This window comes from Talpa europaea, assembly GCF_964194135.1.
Source record: "Talpa europaea genome assembly, chromosome: 3".
NCBI classification, from domain to species: domain Eukaryota; kingdom Metazoa; phylum Chordata; class Mammalia; order Eulipotyphla; family Talpidae; genus Talpa; species Talpa europaea.
In genome coordinates this window covers 25,430,425-25,456,156 of record NC_140069.1, presented here as the reverse complement: position 1 = coordinate 25,456,156, position 25,732 = coordinate 25,430,425, and the positions used below count along the sequence as shown (strand labels likewise).

Below are 25,732 nucleotides of genomic sequence, written 5' to 3'. Positions count from 1 at the left end.
TCTGATGAATTCTCTTATTCCCCACCCTGCACCTCTGGCCTACACCCCAGTTCTTATATGCATAAATAAATAAATCTTTAAAAAAATAGCTAATCTACAATTATATTGCATATATCATCCTATATATAATAGGAAGTACCACATGTTTGTTTTTTCAAGCTATTTGCCAATTACCTAAAAATGAATATTTTACAGATATGTTGAGAAACTAAGTTTAAAAGATCATGCTTACATGCAGAATAAGACTCAGATTAATTTATTCATCTATAATTTCTATTCCATTGAGGTCACACTAGTGTCTGATTTTAAAACATTCTCTAAAAATTGGTAAGTCTGGATTAGTGACGTAAAAATACAGACACTGTAGTTTATTTACAGCTTTTTCAGCTACCAAGAATTTTAACAGAGGGCCTCCCCGGTGGCGCAGCAGTTGAGTGCTGGGTTGCGAAGCTGCCCGCAGCCTCCACGGCAACAGTTCGATCCCCAGCTGCTCCCAGGCCACCAGAGGAGGGTCCCACATGGCGCGCAGACCTCTCCTGCCACCCGCTGCTCCCCTCAGCAGTGTACCTCGATCCTTCTGCCTGCTCTGCTCCCCGCTCTGGCTCTGGTGAATTCTCTCACCCTCCCGCGCTTCTGACTGTACCCAGTGCTTGTATAAATAAATAAATAAATCTTTAAAAAAAAAAAAAAAAGAATGTTAACAGCATCACTGAACTAAAGTCTCATTTCTATCTCATTTCTACAATCAGCATATATATTTCTAGATTACTTGTCTTACAGTTATGTTGTTATGTCAGATTTTTTTGTTTATGTTTATCGTTTAAACGTATAGTACTTTATGTTTGAGGAAGTATATAAGAAGCAATTTTATTTGGTCAGATCAATCTAAAGCTTCTCCATAACCTCTGCTGTGGGTTTTTGATAAATAATCTGTACCAATCTAGGGAAATATCCTCTTATTCTTACTTCTGTTACCATGGTAAAGAAGTGAACTTTTATTCCTGCTTTTTGTTACTTTAAACTATATGATGGTGTTGAATTTGATCAAATGTTTTTCTTCATTGGTTGAGCTAATTCTGTGATTTTTCTTCTTTAGTTTGTTAGTTGAAGCACATAACTAGATTTTCTGGCGTTGCACTGTCCTTACATTCTTGGAGTTAAATGGTGGTTGATTGTGATATGAGATGTATTTTAGTATTTTGGACTTTGTTATTTAAGTTTTAGCTTGTATTTTGTCTCTACACATATGTGAGTAGAATTGGCCTATGCTTTTCTTATGTCAGAATTACATTTGCCTTGTAAAATGAGCTGTGTGGCTTTTATTCTTTATAAAATTTAAGTTTATATAGGCTATGAATTTATCGTCTCTAAAGTTTGGTAGAGTTCACTTGAAAAATTGCCATTGCCCTAAGGTATCCTACCTATGCGCTTCTGGCTGCATTATTCAGCTGGAAAACGTTGTCTATGTAATTAACCTCTTCAATTGTCAATTTCTTCATCCATAAACTTCAGTGGTTACATGCGATCATATACACAAGAATTAGAAGAGTGCTTGGAATAAGTGAAAACTAAAAAAACCCCAATATTTATTGTATTTGTTATTGTTGCTAGCAGCAGTTGCAGTGGTAGTGGTAATGATTGTGGGGGTGTTATTCGTAGTACCAGGATTTGAGCTAGTGCCCAGAGTTTTAGTCATAATTTAGTGCGTTGGTATGGAAAATGTGGTCTGCAGAGCTGCAGAAACAACACGCTAGGAGACTGTTCAAAACTCAGAATCTGCTCCTATACCTGGGAATTAGAATCCTCATTTTAACAAGATACACTGTTATTCCAATGTACTGTACAGTTGGAGAAGCTCTGGTTTAGTATATCATTGTGCCGCTCTCAAGTTATCGAACTCATTATAGTGGGTACAATTTTGCTTTAAATTTTTTTAAACATCTTTATTGTGGTTATAATTTAATGCATGCAATTTTTAATGTATACAAAAATAAATACTTTGTTTTTTCATCTTGAGTTTTATTAAACAATTATTTTTATCAGAAAAATTATATTTCATAATAATACTTGAATTTGGGAAGTTCCTACATGTTTTATTTTTTCTGAAAAACAATTTCTTTTTTTAAAAATTAGTCAATTTTTTTAAATTGAGGTAAAATTGTCTTAAATTACTGTTGGATTTTGAAACTATAGGATCTATACTTTCTCCTTAGGTATCACCACCTTATTTAAACAAATTTCATGAAATCTTGTACTATTTGAATTACATAAATTTGCCAAGCAAACAAATTTTATTTATGTATTTATTTTTAATTAGCACCTGTGTTTTAAATGCTTTTATTTAATTATTAGATTATATATTTAATATGCAGTAAAGGTTATGCATCACTGTTGGGTGCAAAAATTCCTGAGAATTTTTTTTCTTTATATTATGGGATATTTATTTATTTATTATTATTTTATATATTTTTTACATCATTTTTCATTTTTGTACGATGTATGCATTTTCACCTCAGTTATAGTTCCCATGAAATTCCCACCACCCATTCACCTGTAACTATCACCATGCAAAATTTAAATTAATGTATAATTATTCTACACTTATTAATTTATTCTTGCATTAAGTATGCCTTGATGTTTTCTAGGTATTTGGGATATATCAATCAACTAAAATAGACATGTATCTCTTACCTTTTCCTGAAGAATGTACTTTGATTGGGAGATGCATATAACAAATGAGAGAAATATTAGAAGCTGTGTCCTGAAAAAATTAAAATTGAAATAAATTTGAATCGTGTTTTAGTTTGGATGTCCTTGCAAAATGCCTCGAGCAGTCTTAAGAGAGATGAAGGAGTTAGCATTGTAGATAATTAGGGAAAAGGGAGTTCCAGATTCAGGTCTAAACTATATAAAGGTCTTCAAACAGCATCAAGGAAGTCATTATGAGTGTAGTAGAGCCAGTGGGTGAGACTACTGAGGTAAGAGTAAGGTAAGAGATGACCTTTTGGACTTTGTAAGGACTCGGGCATTTATTCTGAGCAAAATGGGGAGAGCATTAGAGTGTTCTGATCCAAAAAATAATATGATGTGACTTACATTTTTAAAAAGCTAACAATATTTTGTTGAGATAGATTATTGGGAAGATTGAGAAAATGATGGAATCCTTTAATTTAGGGGTGTGATAATGGTGACTTGTGGTCATTATGGTGTAGGTGGTGAAAAGTCATCTCTGTAGATATATTTTCAAAGTAGAAGCAAAAAGAATTTCTGGTGGAATGTATGTGGGCTCTGAAAGAAAAAGGTTATTTTTAGATTTTTTGGCTGGAGGCAAAGAGTTGCCATTAACTGCTGTCAAGACTGAATGGACCAATTTTGGGATGAAATTTAATTTTGACTTTGTTAGGGATGTTTGAGATGAATCAAAATACAAATGCACTGAAGCTCAGATATAAGGCTGTGCTTTTAATTTTATACTGTGATAATGTTTATTTTTCCTAGAATAGCAAATCTCCTGGGTGGGCCAAGTTGAACTTGCCTTATTGCATCGAACCTATGAAGTAGGTCAGAAGACTGCATGTGGTTAGTGATAATGCCTTTTTAGCAGTTATGGAAGCAAGCAGTACATTTTACAAAAGGAATTCCATATAATAGTCTATGGCTTCTGAAAATTTGCTTTCAAGAAACTATGAAGGTATCTGAAATAGTTCACCTTAAAATTTTAAAGTAGTAATAAAAGTCTGAGAAACAAGCATATGAACTTCTTTTCACTAAATTATTACTCCTTCCTTAAAAATCTTTCCTTCTGTGTGGTGTATAGTGAAACAAACTAAAGAAAGCAAAATTAAACTTTTGGACTATAAGACCCCAGTTAGTGGTTTCCAGAGGGAAGGGATTTTTGGACAGATAAATTGGGGAAAAATGGGACAATGGTAGGGTGAAGGATAGATTTGGACTTTTAGTAATAAACCCGTATAGACACATGTTCATTCTGAACGATAATTACACGGAATTTCTATAATGTTAAAATGAAGTGTTACTTCAATCAAAAAAGTTTCTCCTCCCGGAGAGTATTCTGTTATCATACTTTGTTACTATTTTGCTAGTATTGCATCTAGTTTTATACTTCCAATTCTCTTCAGTTCAGGTAAAGCATCATCTTTGTTATCTTTTAACCTCCAATAATTATATTTTGGCCCCCTTCCTTTTATAAGATGTCCTCTTTGAAAATTGTCATGTTCTGTTTTCCATTTGAAATGAAACCTTCCAGGTGAATATGCTTTCTATTTTAAGAAAAATTAAACTTGCTTCCCATTCCTATTATAAAGCCATAATTTCACTTTAAATTTATTGAAATGATTTTATAGTTCTGTAACTCATACATCATATTTAAAGTTCTTCTAAATAATGAAAAAAGAAAATTGTCTGCTGATATTTGTATTTACTATATTGAATCTTTCAGTCATTTAATATGGGATGAAAAGTAATTATTCTAATTAATATCACATTTTTAAGGTAGAATAATGATCCTCTTTCAACTAGCTTTATGTTATTAAAATTACTATATTTTAAACTGAAATTTAATTTGTTTTTGAGAGAAGTAGTAAGTTAACAATTTTAGGTACTGATATGCAAAAAACGCAGTGGATCCAGATTGAACAAAGTACTATAGCACAGACTAGTGGGAAAACTTACTAACTGCAGGACTGTTTTCACTGACTTTAGTCTTGCTGGCTATACCTGTTTTAAGGGCTGTCTTTTCTTTCACAAATTACTTAGAGAAATTTAAACTTGAAATGAAATTTTCAATTAAAATAATAATTAAAGATCAGCTTTTACCTTTCTTAATAATGGAGGTTCTTGCAAGAGAGGACCTTTCAATGCCTTAGCACCCACCTGAGGCTTAGGTACTTCAATGTGAACTCAGCAGTGCATCATCGTTAGACCAAGAAAGGGCCAGCATTAGCTTTCTACAACTACTCTTAGTACCAGTGTGGCATAGAGGGCACTCCCCCAAGAGTCAGAGATGAGGGTTAAGGTGATTTTGCAGAAAGGATGCAGAACATATAACTTGAATCATGACTGAATAAAGGATTATTCAGAGACTGAGGGAGAACAGTAGTGCTTGGGGGCTGCGATGAGGTCATGTCATTAGTGCAGTACGTTTCTGTCTAAATTGAGAAGAACCAGACTATGCACTAGATGAATGGCAGGCCCTCACAGAACACCTCTACACTTTCTTGGAAATGAGAAGGGGCTAGAAATGTCAGACTAGACAATTTATCCAAATGAGCTATTTAGTTGACTAAAATTTGTAGTGGGTATTTTTAAAAACAAAATTTGACTGATAAACCTTTGGGGAAAATCAGAGAAGCTCTAGTACCTTTTTTTCTGAGTAAATTTTTAAAGCTGCAACAACAGGTAACAAAGGAGAGCTTGTTAGCAGCTAAGGCTTGAAGATATTTCAGGTTAAAGCTTCTCTGTCATCCTATTGTCTCCTGAGACATAGAGAAGAAGCCTTCTGACTTTCCTGCTTCAATCTCCGAAATGTGGCTAGCCCTGCAGATGCCAAGTTTGCAGTTCATGGGGATTCTGAGGAAGTCTTGCTGTTTGTCTTGCCATAACTAATTAGCAAAGATCATCATGTTTTTTTTCTGTAATCCAGAAGCCTACTGAATAGAGATTATAATGATTTCTTAATTAAGGAACATTGAAAATTTAACCCTGTAGAATTTGGGCCAGTATTTCAACTTTGCAAATCCACCTTAACAGCTGGAGGAAGGGCTTGTAGGTTTTGTAGTCCAAAACAACACTGAATTCTGCCTTTTGCGAGAGAGAAACAGTGGATCTGCTGATGGAAATACTTTAGAGCAGTGCCGTGATTGAATTTCTTTGGATTTCCAGACCCCTGGCAGATCTTTGCATCCTTATTTTTTCCAAATGACTCTACAGGCTGGGGAGAAGAAAACTAAAAGGGTCCACAGTGTGAATTCCTTTTGTGGCATAAGGAATATGCATTCTTTTTGTGGCATTTATCATAATTGTAATATAAATAATATATATACAAATATAAATATTTGTGCAATTATTTGTCTTTTTATTTTTTTCCCCACTATACTTTAAACTCCACAGCAAAATCTATGGCTGTTGAGCTGTTTTCATCAGCTCTTAGAATTATGTCTGACATACTCTAGGTGTTTAGTGAATAGTATATGAATGAATAAATAATGAATCGGTGTTCAATAAATTGGGATTTTTATGGTCTAAATTAACTTTTATGGTAAATTACAGTTCCATCCAAGTTTATCTACTAATACTGAATGTTTCATTAATCGTTTAGTAGGGCACAGTAGATGCATTATATTCAGTGGTAAGCCAGAAATGCTAACAACTGGTTCTTTGTAAGAAAAAGCTCTGATTTATGGCATTTTCCTGTTTCTTTAGTCTAAATATACCATCCAGGGCTGATTTCAAGTTAACCCACATTTGTTCATTGAATGTGGAGTTGGGAATAGATGCACATAATTTGTAGCTCATGGAAAGCTAGCTCTGGAATAACATGGAAAGCATGTTTAATATTTAAGTTTTAGTAATGTAGTGTTCTTCAATACAAATATTGTGTTGAGAATACTACTTTAATAGAACATGTACTTTAAAAAGACTGAGTAAAGGTCATGCTATCAACTGTAAAAAAACAAACTCAGGGCCTCCCTGGTGGCGCAGCAGTTGAGCACTAGGTTGCGAAGCTGCCCGCAGCCTCTGCAGCGCCAGTTCGATCCCCGGCTGCTCCCTGGCCACTGGAGGAGGGTCCTGCATGGCGCGCAGACCTCTCCTGTGCAGACCCCTCCTGCCGCCCGCCGCTCCCCTCTTCAGCAGTGTACTTCAGTCCTTCAGCCTGCTCTGTTCCCCGCTCTGGCTCTGGTGAATTCTCTCACCTTCCTGCGCTTCTGACTGTACCCAGTGCTTATAAAAATAAATAAATAAATCGTAAAAACAAACAAACAAACAAAAAACAACTCAAAAGTTTCTTTGGCTCAATCTTTGTCAATTCCACCCTGGGTGGCTTAAAGGCAGTGCTTATTCATGCTCTCAGGTTCATGATTTTGGTGGTTCCTTTATTACCTAGAGTCTTGACTGAAGAGCAAGATAGTAGCACTTGAGGGTTTTTTAAATGATCATGGAAATAGCACATATTCTTCCACTTTTAAACCATTGACCAGAATGTAGTCATATGACCATGGCCATCCCTGGCTACAGGAATGATGGGAAATGTAGTTTTCTAAGAGAAAAAAGAAGTAAGTTTAAAAGCTAGTCAGAATTTCCCACAGTTGGCTACTTATGTGCAAAGATTAAACTGATCCATTTACATTCTTTGACAAATGCACGTATTTATAAGCTGACTGGCAATAGTTAGAGGTGGAGGTTAGTACATTCTTTTTCCCTGGATTAAAGGGCTTGACCTGTGACAGAATTAGCACCAGTCTGTAATCAATAATCCTTCCTTTCTCAGAATTACTGTTATTTATGCCTGTTTAGATGAAAATCACATAATTTGTAGAATTTTAAAATCCATTAAGTTATTGTACTCAGTAAACATAATTTTTATTTTATTAATATTCTTTGACTATTCAGTTTAACTATTACATTGACTATTTTTTTACTTAAAAGAGATATTTTCTATTTTTCTTAGTTTTTTTTCCCTCTCCCTTTCAGCCCCACTAACAATGTTTGTGAAATGAAATACATGGCAATAAGTTACAAATTTGGTCATTAAGGAATATTCTTCTCTTAATATTGCTATATTACTTTGAAAAACTTGCGTATTTAGAACTGAAGTTAAAAATACTTTACAACTTGAATCCTATGTCTTTGTATTCTCAAATCCTAGATATTTTTGCTAATTTTGAGGACCACCATAAATAATAGGCTCTCTAACCCTGGTGATTTGCAGGACTATTTATATATCTCTAAGATATTTTTAACAGTATTCATCCTAAGATTGGTAACTGGTTTGAAGTTTCCACTAACAACATCTCTGTTATTTTGGTCCCAAATTAGAAAAATTTTATTTAGTGAACACTGAGTTTTCCTAAAATAGACATTAGTCATTTCACAGCCAAGTAGTGAAAAGTTACCTCATGATATGAATTTGTATATGTGTTGTGAGACATAGCTCGATATTATAAATTTACCCCAGTAAGTTGCTGCATGGGTAAAGGATTTCAGAGGAAAATGTCAGTACCGTGTATTACTTGAAATGAGCAGATTTAGGCTTCTTGAGCTTTAAACATCAGTAAACTATTAATCCAACAATGGGTGAAAGTAGTAAAGGAAGAAAAGAGAGGCAAAATGGGCTTTAGGGTATGAGGGTATTCATTTATAATATCTTCTGGGTATTAACTAGTGAAGAAAACAGAGCCCATAATTTTTCTTAGTTTGTTTCTCATTTTGAACTTTATGGAAATGATACTATTTGTACAATGAATAGTTCACACTGAGATAAATCAACATGGTTGCTCTTGGCCTCCTTGGCCTTACCTAGACACACTAAGAGCACACTTATAACCCATCCAACATGTTGAGTTGGTGAAGGGTAAATGAAGATTGCTCAGGCTTTTGTGCTGCTGGCCTCTGTGGCTCTCACCTAAGGCCTTGAATGCAGGAGGCGCTTGGGACCGTAGGCTGAGGATATGCACGCATACCTGGTGTATGGTGTAGGCATGTGTAAGTGGGCTGTAGGGTAAGGAAAAATGTCAGGCTTTTCTGCCCTCCCACCATCAGGATAGATGATGGATCCTTGTGGTCCTGAATGCATGCCTGATGGCGGGCACCTGGAGTAGGGTGTGGGCATAGGTAGATGGGATTCACCTGGGCTAAGACTGTGCTTTTTAAGGGCTGCGTCTCGGGGACACCAATAGAAGTCTAAGCTGAAGCCCAGAGAAGGCCAGAGAGCCCATAAGAATGAAGACCTGCTGGGGGCTGGGAGGCTGGCAGGCCTCAGCCCCTCAGCCCCCCCAGCACTCCTGCCTGCCATGTACCCGCTTAAATCCCAATAAAAGACCTGCAAAAAGCCACTGAGGACTCTGACTCCTCCTTTACCTGGTCTGCATGGGATCAAAGAAAACCTGCTTAGTGTCATTCCTGTCTCTTACAATTGCCATAAGTCAGCAAGATGATCCATGCAGACGGGTATGGAGACCTCCGAAGACCTGGCGGGACTAAGGAGTTGTAACGGACTGTGTTTGCCTGTGATGACGCTGGAGGCATCATGGTGGCACAGGAGATGGACAAGGTACAGGAGCTATAGGACGAGACCGGGCGTGAATGAGATGCCGGAGAGGACCAGCCAATGACCCCCGAGAGGACCAGCCAACCACCCCCAAGGTAGCAAGAATCGTCGGGGAAGAGAGGACCGCAATTCGGAGCTCGCCAGTGCTGATGGAAAGGCCTAATGGACTTGGACTGATGAACTTGGACTGACAATCCCTCCAGCAGGCGGAGGACCTTGGCAGGTTATGTTTTTTTTGGGAATCTGGGGGTGGCCAGTGGGCCTTGATAGCCAAAAGCAGCCTGTGTATGCCCAGCAGCCAGGCGGAGGAGAAAAGCCAACTGAGAAGGCACAAGCTGGTACTGATGCTAAGTTGAGAAGCCCTGAGCAGCTGTTAAGCAGCCTGAGTATGTGGAAGACCTGTGAGTCTCGTAAAATCACCCGTGGGTGATGCCCTGCTCATTGTCGAGTGAGGGTGAGGAGCTGAGGAACCCGTCCTTGGGGGACAGATGGGGAATGTGGCTTGGGGTGGAGCCCAAGCCGCATGTAGAGTTTGGATCCCTGACCCATGTGCTTGTGCAGGGGTCTGCGAGTCGCATTGGTGGCTATGAAAGCCGAGTATTGGAGTGACAATAGACAGACACCCTGAGGGTTGGGCGATTACCCCCAAAGAGTAGAGAATCCCCATTCCAGGAGTGAGTGCATCCTGGGGGTGGATGCTGTGTGTGGCTTGTAACAGAGACTACAGCCAGAGAAGGCCAGGAAGCCTGACGGCTCCTGGTGTGTTACAGTAGATGCTATGAGTGATTCCCCTCCCTCGTATGAGCAGTGCCTTCTGCAGCAGATTTGGTGGCTCATCTGCTGGTACCAATAATTGTCTTTTGACACTAGGTTGAGGCCCTGCCTAGACTTATTTGTGTTCTGTTGTATTTTGTTGTTATATTGTGATGTATTTGCTTTTGTGGGCCATGGCTGCATTGTTTGTTTGCTAAGAAAATTGTATATAGGAAGACTATACGGCAGAAACCCTGAGGGGGTGGACTGTAGGGTAAGGAAAAATGTCAGGCTTTTCTGCCCTCCCACCATCAGGATAGATGATGGATCCTTGTGGTCCTGAATGCATGCCTGATGGCGGGCACCTGGAGTAGGGTGTGGGCATAGGTAGATGGGATTCACCTGGGCTAAGACTGCTTTTAAGGGCGGCGTCACGGGGACGCCAATAGAAGCTGAAGCAGAAGCCCAGAGAAGGCCGGAGAGCCCTTAAGAATGAAGACCTGCTGGAGGCTGGGAGGCCTGCCAGCCTCCCAGCCCCTCAGCCCCCCCCAGCACTCCTGCCTGCCATGTACCCGCTAAATCCCAATAAAAGACCTGCAAAAAGCCACTGAGGACTCTGACTCCTCCTTTACCCGGTCTGCTGGATCAGAAAACCTGCACTGTGTCCATTCCTGGACTTTACAGGGCATACATGAGCTGAGAGACTGAGTGTAGGGCCAGTATCAGGACACGGGGCAGGTTTTCTAATATCCAGCAGACTGGGTAAAGGAGGAGTCAGAGTCCTTAGTGGCTTTTGCAGGTCTTTTATTGGGGTTCACCAGGCATATGGCAGGCAGGGGTGCTGGGGCGCCGGGAGGCTGGCAGGCCTCCCAGCCCCCAGCAAATCCTCACTCTTATCTGGGCTCTCCGGTGATCTCTGCTTCTGCTTCTTGGCTTCTCTTCGGCTTCTTTCTCGGCTTCTCTTTCAGCTTCTGCTTGCATTTCCATGATGCCACCCTTATAAGTCCAGTCTTAGCCCAGGTAAATCTCATCTACATAGGTCCACACCCTATTCCAGTCCGCCATCAGGCATGCATTCAGGACCGCAGGATACATCATCTATCCTGATGGCGGGAGGGCAGAAAAGCCTGACGTTTTCTTTACCCTACACTGAGCATATAAGGACATCATCACAGAGGACGGGGTGTGGCAGAGGACCTGGCAGTGGGGTGCAGTGGAGAACAGTGGAGTGTGGTAGAGTACGGCTACGAGAGGAAAGAGTGTATAGAGACTCATAGAGGGCCCAAGTTGCTTTCTCCTTGCTGGCTTATTTCCCCTGTGTACTATTAGAAGACCTGGGGGGATTATGCCAAGGGCTCCAAGATTCTCTTTTAAACTGCCTGAACTGACAGTAAACCTACCCAGCCTGGGATGGTTGCAGAACAATTGGGAATCTCTGGTCTTCCAACTTTGTCAGACATCACACTCACCTGTAGGATTGGGGGGGGGGGGGAAGAAAAAAAGAAAAGAAAAAAATCAGATTTCTGGGTCTTACTTAAGAGTTTCTGACTCAGTATATCTAAGGTGGGAAATGAAATTTGCACTTTCAACAATTTCTCAGGTGATACTTGGTGCTGCTGTCCCAGGGATAGTCTTTGAGAATCTCTAGAAGAGGTCAAGTAACCTGCTTACCTTGTGGCAAATGATGATGCAGCAGTAAGTTATTTCTGCAGAGGATAGTGATTAGATAATTTTCTGCCTCTCATTACTCTTTCATTGTCAATTACATGCACAAGAGGATGTTATTCTTCAGTACCCTTGAGTGTGACCTCAGTTAAATTCATATTACATATATTATCACTATAACATTTATAATTTGTTTAATATAAAAAGTTGGCATTTCATACCTAATTTATTTAACATAACATGTAAAATAATTTATTTAACATTATCTTGTGTTTCTGTATTTAATATGCCTTCTACTTTTTTTTTTAATTTATATAAGATTTATTTATTTATATAAGAACCATGGTACAGGCCAAATGCACGGGAGGGTGAGAGGATTCACCAGAGACAGAGTGGGGAACAGAACAGGCAGACTGACGAAATACACTGCTGAGGGGAGCAGTAGATGAGACAGGAGAGGTCTGATTTGCAGTGTGGAATTCTCACTGGCCTGCTGGCTGGGATCGAACCTGCACTGCAGAGGCTGATGACAGCTTCATAGTGTGCCGCTCAGCCACTTGCGCCACCAGGGAGGCCCTTTGCCTTCCACTTTTAAGAGATCTGCAATACCTACATTTGTCACAAGATGGCATCAAAAGGTTGTGGATTTTGGTTGAAATTTGATTTTTGAGACTAGATATTGGTATTTTCACTTCAAAAATATTTTCTTAATTATGAAAGTATAATGGGAACATATATTAATGTTATTGTTGAGTAATTCTTTTGGAAATCAATGAACCATGAATCTTAATGTAGTAATGTAAATTTACTATCATATTTCTCCTGGAAGGACTTCAGATGAATTTGTTAGCAAACAGCTAGAAGATCTTATTGTGTTATGATTTATAAGGTTTTCTTGTGCAAATTGAAGCTACAGATCTTGCCCCAATGATCTTCAGATTTAATTGGGGAAAAATAAGTATATATGCAATTCAAGGAGAACAAATTAATAAAAAATTATCAAGTACAATGTTTTATGATATAGACTATACACACAACATGAGCTGGAATAATGGCCAATTAAACAAAATTTTTTTAAAGATTTATTTATGCATACAAGAGCTGGGGTACAGGCCAGAGATGCGGGGAGGTGGGGGGCTGAGAGGATTCACCAGAGAGAGTGGGGAGCAGAACAGGAGAATCTACTGAAATACACAGCTGAGGGGAGCAGCAGGTGAGACAGGAAACGTCTGCCTCACCATGTGGGTTGCTCCCTGGCTGGCCGGGGATCGAACCTGTGCTGCAGAGACTGCCGATTGCTTCATAGTGCGGTGCTTAACCCCTTGCACCACCAGGGAGGCCCTAAACAAAATTTTAAAGTATATGATTTAAACATCAGAAAACACTCGGAATATGAATTAATCTTTTATTTCATGAGTGTATATATATATATTTTTTTTTTTTCTGAATAAAAGGATTTTTCAAGAGGGTGAGGATTTTCTGGTGACACAGATATTACTTATAATATTTTTATATTCCTACACTGTGAAAAACATGTATTGAAAATAACATGTAAAATAATGGTGCTTAGGGACTTAGGGGAGGACGGAAGGGACTTGTTGTTTAATGGGTGCAGAGTTTTGCAAGATGGTATGTTTTGGAGATGCGTCACAACAATGTGAATATTCTTAACGCTTCTGAACTGTGCACTTAAAAATGGTAAATATGATGCATTTTTACTGCAAAAAATGTGTCTACTACAAATTATAAGCCATTAATATAACTTTATGGAGAATTAATGCTCCTAACTTCATTTTAGTCTTTAAGAATTACTTAAAAGAAATGAAAGTTCCATCTACAAGTTTATAGTTAGTGATAGAAGATTAACCTAATGTTAATAAGTCATCTACTAGAAGTTTGACATATACCAGGCACCGTGCTAGAAAATTACTCTATTTCTCATCTTTATTCCTCAAAACAATGTAGGAAAATAAGTTATCACTGCATTTCCCTGTTTTAGCTAAGGAAACTAAGTTTGATAGATATGATGGTTCAGTACTTTGCTGAAGGTTGCAAAATTTCTAATCTTGGTATTGGTATGTAAACCTAAGTCTGTCTAACTTCAAAATAACTTTTCTTTAGCTACAACATATTTAAATAACAAGTAATTAAAAATATAAATAAACAAGGTATTTCATGGTATTTCTACTGCTAGTAAACACTATCTCAATTATTCTAACAAAATGAAATGAAAGGATATGTGATTTAATTAATGGTAACAGCCAGTTTTATGTTTTAACATCAGAAAGGATAACCATATAATTTTTTTGTTGTCTGAGTTGTCTCACTTTTTGTTTCATTTTTTGGAAATACTAATTTCTTTTCCCTATGTATTCACGTGCAGGTTATGTGGGTATGTAATTTGTGCCGAAAACAACAAGAAATCCTCACTAAGTCAGGAGCCTGGTTTTATAATAGTGGATCTAATACACCACAGCAACCTGATCAAAAGGGTCTTCGAGGACTGCGAAATGAGGAGGCACCCCAGGAGAAGAAAGCAAAACTACATGAACAGGCTCAGTTCCAAGGACCCTCAGGTGACTTAACTGTACCTGCAGTGGAGAAAAGTCGATCTCATGGGCTCACAAGACAGGATTCTATTAAAAATGGGTCAGGATTGAAGCACCAAATTGCCAGTGACATAGCTTCAGACAGGTAAACATTTTGTTTAATCTTTAGGTAAACATATCTTCATATAATTTTCATTCCAAAACAAGTGAAAATACATGAAATGTTTAGGCAACAATGAGTTGTCTAAATGTAATGCAAATATCCATATGTTTTATATAAATGCTGGAAGTGATGTTCAAAACTTGAGCTATATAGGTTTGAACAATCAAGTTTGATGAAGGAGTCAGGTTATCAGATTTTCTGGAATAAACAAGTGAAATAAAACAGGGAATTTAGATAGGATGTTACTGTCCTAAGAAAGACAAATGGATAATAATAGTAATGAATACAAGATGATTTTAGGATGTTATAGAGAGTGTATGTTGATGGAACTAATTGGAAGTGGGAGTTAATTGAGTGGAGAAGGTTAGTGATGTCTCCCAATGTCTCATTTTAGGTTGAAGGATGAGGTGATTTTCCAAGCAGGTAACAATACAGATGAAAAAGTTTCAGGAGTTTGATATATCCATGGGCTAAAACTCTATTACTAGCATTTGACTCAATTCTATGGGCTTCCTTGTTCTAAGAGTTAGATTTTTAAAGATAATGTTTATGAACTTTATATTTCCCGCCTCTGAAAGGGGAAAATGAGACATTTTCATGGGAAGATTATTTTTCTATTCCATATGGCACTGTTTGAATTGAGAAATTTATAGAGAACTCCGGTTTATGCTATTTCTATCATCTAGAAGTGCTCGATACATTTTTTTTTTTTTGTGTGTGAACAATTATGAAGTCATGCATTTGAGGAAGAACAAATCTAAATTGTACTTTGAGGATGGTGGGTTCTGATCATTCAGGTCTAACAGGTGAGATAACTGGGGATCACTTTAGTATTTAAAGTCACTACCAAATATGTTGCTGTGTCTTGAGATATAGAGAATAATAAAATGATGACTTTGCCAGTTCTTTTGAAAAGTAGCATAAGTGAAACAGTATAATTCTAACTTTGGGCAAAACAATGGTACTTTAATGTCTGGGATACTGTGAACACATGTCAGTGGGAAATCTCAGGAACCCAAGAATTTTAATGTAGAGGGCCTTCTTGGAACCCTGTCTACCTTAAGCATACAAAGATTTGAGTGCTAATAGTTTCTTTGGAAGGCACTTCCAGGCGCCTTTGGTAGGGGATGGGGAATAATCCTATAAGAATAAGAACACAATGTTGGGGACATTCAAAGGCAAGTTACCTCATTTGGTAATTCTTTCTCAAATGTAATTGGGATTTAAGGGAGTCCGGATAGAATGACAATTATCCCATAATGGGCAAGGAGTCTGGCATATTGTCCATAATTTTCCTTTGATATTGGTTTAAGGCTCTTTCTGAGGGGTTAAGGGGTTAACCACTGGAATTCACTGGCCAAGCATGTTCTTGTGGTCATAGAGCACTCAGGCAGAGCGTTACAAATACAATAAGAAGACATTGCTATGAAGGGGATGGTGAATGATAAGGCAGTGTGTGTTGGGACATTAACAGTGCCTGCTACACAAGGACTTTAGGAACCAAGAAAGTCTGTAAGATTGCAACTGTAATGGTCAGGGTGTCTGAGCTTGGATGAAGAAAAACAGCTGATAAACCAATGAAGGTAGGATATTAAATGAATGAATGAATGAAGGGATAATTAAATAAATTGGATAATGGGAACATAACTCATTCCTCAAAAACTAGATAGCTGCATGATATAGTTTCCTTTAGAGCTCAGAAAGGCAAGATTAGGAAGAAAAAAAGGAAATGCTAAAATACTGGGTCACAAAATATATTGTTATCCTTTTGAAATGAATATTGGTAGGAAATTGTAAACTTTAAAAATAAATCTGGCAAACTTATGAGTAATTAATTCATCATTGTAAGAAAGTTAGAAGCCTATCACTCATCTTTGAAGAAAGCAGTGATAAGAACAAATGCATCTCTTTCAATAGTATCTCTTAATGCTTCTTTCATTGACAAAGTACTAGTTTGAACAAATAGAATCTGACCTGTTGTGGGGAGACAAGATCTGTAGTATTTGTTTTCTTTCACCTGATGCCTGACAGTCATTACTAGTAAATACATACTTTAATGATTCAAAGTGGCCTGTAATTATATCCTCTTTCTCACCCTTACAGGAGTCAAACTGTTGCTTCCTTTTGTTTCTAAGAATTATTTTACTCAGGGAAGAAGTTAAAGTTTAATGCCTAGAAAATAGAACTTATTACATTTCACTATAAATTTTTATTTAGAAAATACTTTCTCTTCAAGCACAATTCAGTTCTTATTATCAGCAAAAAAGACCTTTATTATTATTTTTCCAATACAGATTCTATAGTAATTTATTAGGCATATGTCAATGATCCCTTTGAATTCTTTCTCCAAAGAAAGAATGTGTCTTTTATCAGTGTTTTAGTTGGACAGTGAAATGGAGCTACTGAAAGGGAATATAATTGTAATCTAAAAGATTATCACTAATTTGTTTCTTTAATACTGTTCAGAAACTAGTGGCTTCAAAAGGAGCAGCTTTGGTTTAAATCTCTATGGTTTAAATTTAAATCTCTATGGATCTTGAACTATGAGGGGTAGAAAAGTATTTTACGGTTCCTTTTTTTAAGGAGCTTTAATCTTTTCCCTACCTGCTGTAATAGTTTTGATCTGCTTAATGCCATTTTACTTCTTTCACGAGTCTTAGTGTAGAACTTTACACATAGACCCTTAGTATTTATCGAATTATGAATACCAAGTTGACCTTAGACCTTAGCTTGAGTTAATGAGTATTAGAGTATCTTTGAAGGGATACTATGGTATGTTAAGGATATGTACTGGACACCCTAAAATAAACAGTTATAGGTAATAAATCAACAAAGGAGATAAAATGAAACACCAAGCTGTATCCCTAGAAGGCAGAAAGAGTGGGAGAGGAAAGGGAACAAGTAACACATCAGGCTTAATAATGTACCCTAAGGCACAGAGTGTCAGATAGTAAATGCAGTCCCCAAACTAAACTGTCTATAAGAAACGCACTTTAAGTAGGAGAAAATTAGTTAAAAGAATTGAAGATTTACCATGATCATACTATTCATAACCAGGAGAAAGTTGGGGTGGTTATATTCAGATCAAAATAGATTTCAGAACAAATAATATTATCAGGAATAAAGAACGACATTACCTCATATTGTAAACAGACCAGTTAATTAAAAGGATATTATAAACACATACAGGCACACACACAGCTTCAAAATACATGAAGCAAGAACAGGTAAAACTAAAAGGACATATAGACATATCCACAATTATAATCAGAGATTTTATTATCTTCCTCTCAATTTATAACTAAAAGAACAAATAGCCAAAAAATCAATAAGGTATCTAAACTTGAACAGGTCAGTGAACTTGACCTAGTTGATGTTTATTAGACAATATACCAAGCAAGAACAGAATTTTCATTCTTATTAGGGTTACACAGAGCAGTTACCAAGATTGACCTTATTATGGCCATTAAACTATTCTAATTAAATTGAAAGAAATGCATGCAATAAAAAATTTGTCCTCTGATCAAAATGGAATTAAGTTAGAAAAGAGTAATAGAAAGATCTCTGGAGAATTTCCTAACCTTTGAAAACTAAATAACATACTTTAAAATAGCCCACAGATCTAAGAAGAAATCAAAAGAGAAAACAGAAATTTAATTGAATTATTGCATTAAAATGAAAACACAACATCAAAATTTATAAGATATTACTAAAACAGTACGAGGGCAGACTTTATAGCACTGGAAATCTTTACTTGATAATAAAAAAGGTTTCAAAAATTGATTTCAGCTTTCACCTTAAGAAACATAGAAAAGCAAAGCAAATTAAACCAAGTAAGAAGAGTAAAGATTAAGAAGGATTAAAACAGAAATCAGTGACACAGAAAATCAATGAAGCCAAAAGCTGATTCTTTGAGAAGATCAATAAAAAATTTTAAGCCTCTAGACAGACTAACCAGGGAAAGAAAGAGAAGATACAAATTACCTATAATATGAACAAAGGGATAATGTCATCACTCATCAATGATATTTAAGTGCTGATGTTTTGAAAAGTATTATGCCTATAAAACCAACAATTTAGATGAACTTGACAAATTCCTTGAAAAACACAAATTAAAAAAAACACAAATTATCAAAATTCATTCCAGAAGAAATAGTTTGAATAACATTTTATGTACTAAAGACATTACATTTGTGTCAAAAATCTTCCCAGAAATAAAACTACAATCCTAATGATATGACGAGTATATTCTAATAAGACTTTTAAGGAAGACATGATGCTATTTAACTATTCAAGAAAATTGAAGAGAGACTGTTTCCTAATTTCTATTCACCAATATTTCTTTGATACCAAAACCAAGACTTACAAAGAAAGAAAAGCCCCTACAGAGCAACATCCCTCGTAAATAAAGATGCAGAGACTCTAAACATATTTAGCAAATTGAATCATCAATATGTAAATAGGACAATACATGATGACCAAGTGCTTTTTATCTCAGGATGGTGGAATTAGTCTAACATTTGAAAATCATGATAATTTATCATTTTAAGAAAATCATATTTCAATAAAGAAAAAATAACTTGGTAAGTGCCAGTATTTATTTTTAGTAAAAATTCTCAGCAAATTAGGAATAGAGAGGAATTTCCACAGTCTGATCAAAATCTTCTATGACTATTCTGTAACTGACATCAAATTTATTTATTTATTTTAAAAGATCTTATTTATTTTTGTGTAGAAGAGCTGGGGTGTAGGCCAGAGGTGTGGTAGGTGAAATTGTAACACAAAGTTCCTGAGGGAACTTTCTAGAGTGATGGAAATGATCTGTACCTTGACAGGGCTATAGATTATTGCTTGTATATATTTGTTAATAGCTATTGTAGTGTTACATTTAAGATCTAGATGCTTTTTACTGGATGTAAATTATACTTTAATAAGACGTTAAGAGGGAATTATGTGCATATTTGCTACATAAAAATTGCAAAATTTCTTCCCAGTTTTATTGATATAATCGGCACATAACATTGTTAGTACACAACATAATGCTTTGATTTATGTATATATGATGAAATAATTACCACAGAAAGTTTACTTAACATCCATCACCTTACAGTTATAAATTTTTTTCTTGTGATGAGACCTGTTAATATCTACTCAGGCTGCATTTTTTAAATTGCTACTGTAAGTGAAATTTTACTCGTACAAAATGGTTTATTCTGAAGTTGGATCAGAATGAATTAATCTTTCAATAATGGTTCTTTTCAGTCAGATGTATCTATCTATATTTACTTAAGTGTGGTTACATATGCTATGAAGACTAAGTAACCTATCTGTATGAGATGTCCTATGAAACTGTGGTACAATTCTAATATTTTTTTCCCCAAAAGATTATCTGAGATATATGGTGAGGGAAAAATAACATGAAGATGAGAGAAAGAAGATAAAAAAGATGTAAAGGAAAATAACTTTTAAAAGGAATCAAAGTATAGTTAACAAAGAGATTAAACTATAAAGAGCTAAGGGCCTAGAAAGGATCAAAGTGTTGCTTCTCTTAGAAGAAAAAAAGAATCTTAATAACTTGAACGCAAGTGGCCTCATAACCTTATTTCTTGGTATTTCTTCTTAAATTTTTTAGACTGTCAGATGAAACAAAAGGGAGCAGAGATGACTATATATTCAATGAATTAGGCACACTCAATAATTATTGGTGGAGATGATGGAAGAGTAAAAATTATTAATGTGACTGATATTTCTGAGCATCTTTGTCTTTTATTGGCAAAATGATCAATCAGTAGACTTGGAGATAATGTGACATATTCTCATATAGCAAATAGTTAAGAGATTTCTTTTTTAAAAAATGAGTAAAATAACGTTGGATTATAACATTGTATAAATTTTAAGTGTGCACCACTGAAAATCAACAAACGTATATGTTACATTAATTTCATCACTGAAAAGCCAATTCATTTATTGCTTTAAGAATATGGTATGAACTCTAGCAGACCAGGTATGGCTTTTTTTTTTAAAAGATGTAAATATGTTATGATAATTGTGTAGAAGAAGTCAAATAGTTTGTCCTTTTAGAATAAATATCTTTAATGGTTTGAGTGTCAATATTTAGGTGAAAAAATAGAATCTTTATTCCTATTTTCAATAAAATTAAACTGGACCCATTCTCAAGTTTTGTTAATTTAAGTGACCTGTGCATAGAATTGCAGTATATAACAGTGTGCCTAGGACAGTCCCAGTTTACACCTAATCTCCCAGAAGCCTACATAGGTTGTTGTTTATCCTGTTTTTTTATATGAAATATTTTATTGAGAGTTATATTAAAATAAGTTGGGATGAATTTCATAGGTCTCCACTTTTGCTGACGTGATTTCCTTCTATGTGGGCTGCATGGGCAGTGAACAGAGTTCTCATCTGAAAAACAATAGTCTCTCTTTCCTCCAACTTTTCAAATACTAGATAGCTATTCCTTCTTTAAGGATGAGATGCATGTCGCCTGCAAGTTACCCTTTTGTGTATAAGCTAGTTTTGTTAAGGGTCATTCTTTAGCTTTTGAGGTTCAGGAAGCTAGGTTTGTGAGAGAAGTTGGAAATTACAGATTAGGTGTATGTGAAACATGCAGATAGAGCAGTCTTTTCATAGAATGTCATAGAATGTATATGAATCTGGATTTTTTCTACAGTGATATTGTCATCTGTTATATAGTATAAACCTACAACTATTTGTGTATTTTATTATTTGGTAATTTTAAAAGTCGCAGCAGATGTTTTATTAGCAAGATGTTAAAAGTAAAAATGTGGGCCTCGCTGGTGGTGCAGTGGCTTGAGCGCAGTGCTGTGGAGCTGTCCGCAGCCTCTGAGGCTCTTGTTCAATTCCCAGCCGGCCAGGGAGATACCCACATGGCATGGCAGACCTCTCCTGTCTTGCCCGCTGCTCCCCTCAGCAATGTACTTTGGTCCTTCTGCCTGTTCTGCTCCCTGCTCTGTCTCTGGTGAATTCTCTCACCCCTTGGCGCCTCTGGCCTGTACCTTAGTATTTTATAAATAAATCTTAAAAAAAAGTAAAAATGCATTTTTGCTAATGCGCAACTTGCACCAGGTTTTTCTTTTGTTTGCCATCCACTAGGGGGCTCTTAGTCACTGAACCACATGAGTGTAAAAAAGAAGCAGCAAAGTTAGTAAAATTATTTTAAGACCCAAAGATGGTAAAATACCATTTATGGATCTGGAAGGTGTATTTTACATGGCACGCTGTAAAGCATGACTTTTCTTTCACATTAAATAACTATTCTTTAAAATTAATTTTAGTCATTTTCAATTTCAGAGTTCCAATTTCAATTCAATTTTTTTGTGCCAATTTTTTTGAGCCAATTTTTTTATTGGCTCCATTAATAGAAAAAATTTCATTACATCTCTAAGTATGGCTATTTTAAAAAGCATTTAAAAGCAGTGCTTATCAATTTTAAGATATTGAACATTTCCTTTGTGAAAGTAAAGGAATAATTTAACAAATTAAACAGATTTCATGATGCAAGAGTCATGTGTATCTTCATCATTGTTTTCTTAGCACTTCACACAGTAACTGATGCCTAGTGGCGCTGAGTGTATAGCTGTTGAAACACAGAATGAATGGAATAATATGCTGGTTTTAGGGAAAGGGGAACTAAATCACAAGTTTGTAAGAATGAGGAGAGACTTTATGATCAGCTGAAATTGTGGACTCATACTCTGAACTTGATGTTAGTAGCTTGTCTTGATTTGTTAGCTCTCTTTTCTACTCAGCTGTTCTGTGTGGTGAGACAAATGACCATCACTAGAAGTTTTTGGAATGAATGAAAGGAGTTTTGTAGATGCCTCAATATGAAAAATCAGTGCATTATTGACACATGTATTGGCAATGCATGGCAATTTATATAATTACTTACAAACTATGGATTCAGTAGACAAGAAATCAAATTTTGCTATGAAAAATATGATCAAGGGGCCATTGTTGAACAGCTATTTGTGCTACTTAAGGATTGAGATGGACATAACATAAATATATACTCTGCCATTTGGAAGCAATTAAAATGTCTCACCGTTTTTAAGGATGGGCTCTATGTAGTTTGATCTGACATTGAATATCAAAATTTGTCTTGCCAGTGGACCATAAAAAAAATCACCCTATCTAAAGTATATAAATAGAATTTGATGTTTGGTGCCCCTTACACTGGATACAGAGGCAAGAGGAACAACCTCTCAACTCTTTCATAGTATATAATTCTGAGTTAACCTGTCTTTTGATATTAAAGCTTACCATGACTTTGATATTTTTAAGTTTTCTACCTTTCTTCATAGGTTAAAAGAAAAAAAATGAAATAACAAATGAAAAGTACATATTTTTAGTAAAATCAATTTTTTCTCTATCAGTGTTAGAAGTTATTTTATTCAAAATGACAGTATTATTGCTATAGAGATGGATTTGATAGCAATTTGAGTAATTGCTATGTTGATTTAAAATATGGTTTAAGATCTTATTTTATAATTAACCAATTTAAAAATTTGTGTCTCTTCTTTGATTTTTTTCAGAGTAATTTAAGGGTCTATGAGCTCAAGAGGAATTTTCTTATGTTTCATGGTGTATTTCTTCTGTATCATCACTCTATTTTATACACCTATGCCATGTCCTAGCCACTGCATTTCTTTTTGTTCTGCAACAACTGTTGCTATTTTTGTTTGTATGTATTTTTATAAATATTCTTTGCAATATAGGAATATATTTATATATGTATACATTTATTCCTTTAAAATGATAGCACGTATACCTACATATACATATATAGTATTTGATTATCTTTTTCCATTTAATAACAGATGTTGAGATCTTTCGTTACCAGTACATGAGTGTGCTCCCATCATTATTGTTATTGGATGTGTCAAAGTTATTTAGTTCCTAATGATGGACACTTAGGGTATTGCCAATTTTTTTGTTTTGCTATTACAAACACTGTTGTAATAAATAACCACATATATGTGTGTATACATATGCATGTATTTACTATTTTGTATAAGAATAAATCACTCAGACAAACTGAAATTCCCAGAAATGGACTCATGGTCAAAGAGCACGTGTAGTTTCAATTTTTTGGTAGACATTGGTAAATTGCTCGCTCACTATAATTCCATCAAAAATTATTAGGGTTCCTGTTTTCTCACTCTTGAGACAATGCATCATTATAAAACTTTGATCTCTACCAATCAGAGTGGTGAAAAATGATACTGTTGTACTTTTTAATCTTTCTTAGATCATAAGTCAAGTTGAGTATTTTTGCATATGCTTAATAACATCTATATTTCTTTTTTGGTGAACATTTCATATCTTGCCCATTTTTTATTGAGCTGTTAACCTTTAAGTGAATTTTTGAAATCTCCATTTATATTGGAAAATAATCTTTTGTGAAATGGATTTTGTATTAGTTTTCTATTGCTGTATAAAAATTTTCTACAAACCTAGTGGCTTAAGATAACATAACTTTATTACCTCTCAGTTTCCATGGGTCAAGATCAGAGCTCAGCTTAGCTGGATGTCAACTGAGAGTCTTGTGAGGCTGAAATCAAGCTGCTCTCTGGGGCTGTGATCTCATATGATGTTCATGGTCCTTTTTTGCAGCCTCACTGAGTTTTTGACAAAATTTAGTGCTTTGAAGTTGTATAACTGAGGCCATTGGCTCTTAGAGGCCACCCACAGTTCCATGCCAAGTGTCCCACCCCACAGCATGACAATTTTTTTTCCTTTAAAGCCAACAGAAGAATGTCTGTTTTTCTTTGAATCTCTGACTCTGTCCCTAAATTCTATAAAGTCTTCAAAAGGCTTATCTGCTTGATCAGGCCTAACAATGATAATTTCAGTTTTGATCAACAAAGTCAGCTGAGTTAGGGACCTTACTCATAACCACAAAATCACTAGCTTTTGTCATATTACGTAGCTCAATCTTGGGAGAGATAGCCTCAAATATTCACAGGTACAGCGCCAGCTTTGCTTTTTAAAAATTATTTTATTTTATTTTTTAAAGATTTATTTTTATGTAAGAGTTGGGGTACAGGCCAGAGGTGCAGGACAGTGAGAGAATTCACCAGAGACAGAGTGGGAAACAGAACAGGCAGACAGACCGAAGACACTGCTGAGAGCAGCAGTGGCTGAGTCAGGAGAGGTCTGCCTCACCATGTGGGTATCTCCCTGGCCCGCCAGGAATCAAACCCGCACTGCAGAGGCTGCAGACAGCTTCACAGCGCTGTGCTCAACCCACTGCGCCACTGGGGAGGCCCTTCAGCTTTGCTTTTTAATGCGTGCTTACCTCTTTGCCTCACAATTATTTATTGAATCATCAAGTGTTTCTTTCCCCTGATTTAAGATGCTGTTTTTATCACTTTGTATTATTGTATGTTAGGATATATTTATAGATGTTCTGTTCTGTTCTATTGATCAATCTGTTTAAAGCATGTATCTAGCTTCAAAAAACCCACTTTAAATTCTAAGCAAACCAAACTTTTAGTTTTTGAAAGCAAGAAACTTGACAACATAAGCTTTAATAATACATTTAATTAGTCTTGTGGTATATATTGGATTATGTAATGAGTGAATTATGAAGTAGGAAGGTACTGGTGAGTGGAAAGATTATGTTTTTAACAATAATATTCTTCCACTTACATATTTTATTTTTTTAAGGTTTATTTTTGCGTACAAGCACTGGGGTACAGGCCAGAGGTACGGGAGTCGGGGGTGCTCAGTAAGAGGATTCACCAAAGACAGAGTGGGGAACAGAACAGGTGGATCTACTGAAATACACTATACACTGCTAAGGGGAGCAGCAGGCAAGACAGGGGAGGTCTGCTGTGCTATATGGGTTAGCTCTCTGACTGGGGATCAAACTTGTTCTGCAGTGACTGTGGATAGCTTCTAGTGCTGAGACTTAACCCCTTGCGCCACCAGGGAGGCCCCCAGTTACATATTTTATTTTATTATTTTTATTTTATTTTTTTAATAAATTTTATTTTTATATTCCCCATACAATTGCAATTCCCTTATTTTGACGCCAATCCCTCCCCTCCCCGCCCCCCACCCCCCATAGAGTGTCTCTGGTTCATAGATTTTTGTTGATTTTGATTTTCCCAGTTACATATTTTAAATGTATTTTTGGCCAGAGTGAAAAAGCAAGAAGAGAAATAACAATTATGATGAAAATGAAGGCTGAAAGCTCCTTTTCCTTATTATCAGTAATAAGGGAATTGTGTACATATTATCAGTAATAAGAAAACATGGCATTGAAAAACC

At 36.1% G+C, this 25,732-nt stretch overlaps 1 protein-coding gene across 14 annotated transcripts in view; it reads left to right on the top strand.

Moving 5' to 3' along the window:
- RIMS2 (regulating synaptic membrane exocytosis 2) overlaps positions 1 to 25,732 on the top strand; it is a gene marked incomplete at its 5' end in the record, with an annotated part of 441,015 nt that overhangs the window by 108,054 nt on the left and 307,229 nt on the right. For all 14 annotated transcript variants that reach the window (XM_084229226.1, XM_084229247.1, XM_084229223.1 and 11 more), the window contains one exon: positions 14,088 to 14,398. In XM_084229226.1, coding sequence (XP_084085352.1) covers positions 14,088 to 14,398 — 311 coding nt within the window. The remainder of the gene's footprint in view (positions 1 to 14,087; positions 14,399 to 25,732) is intronic.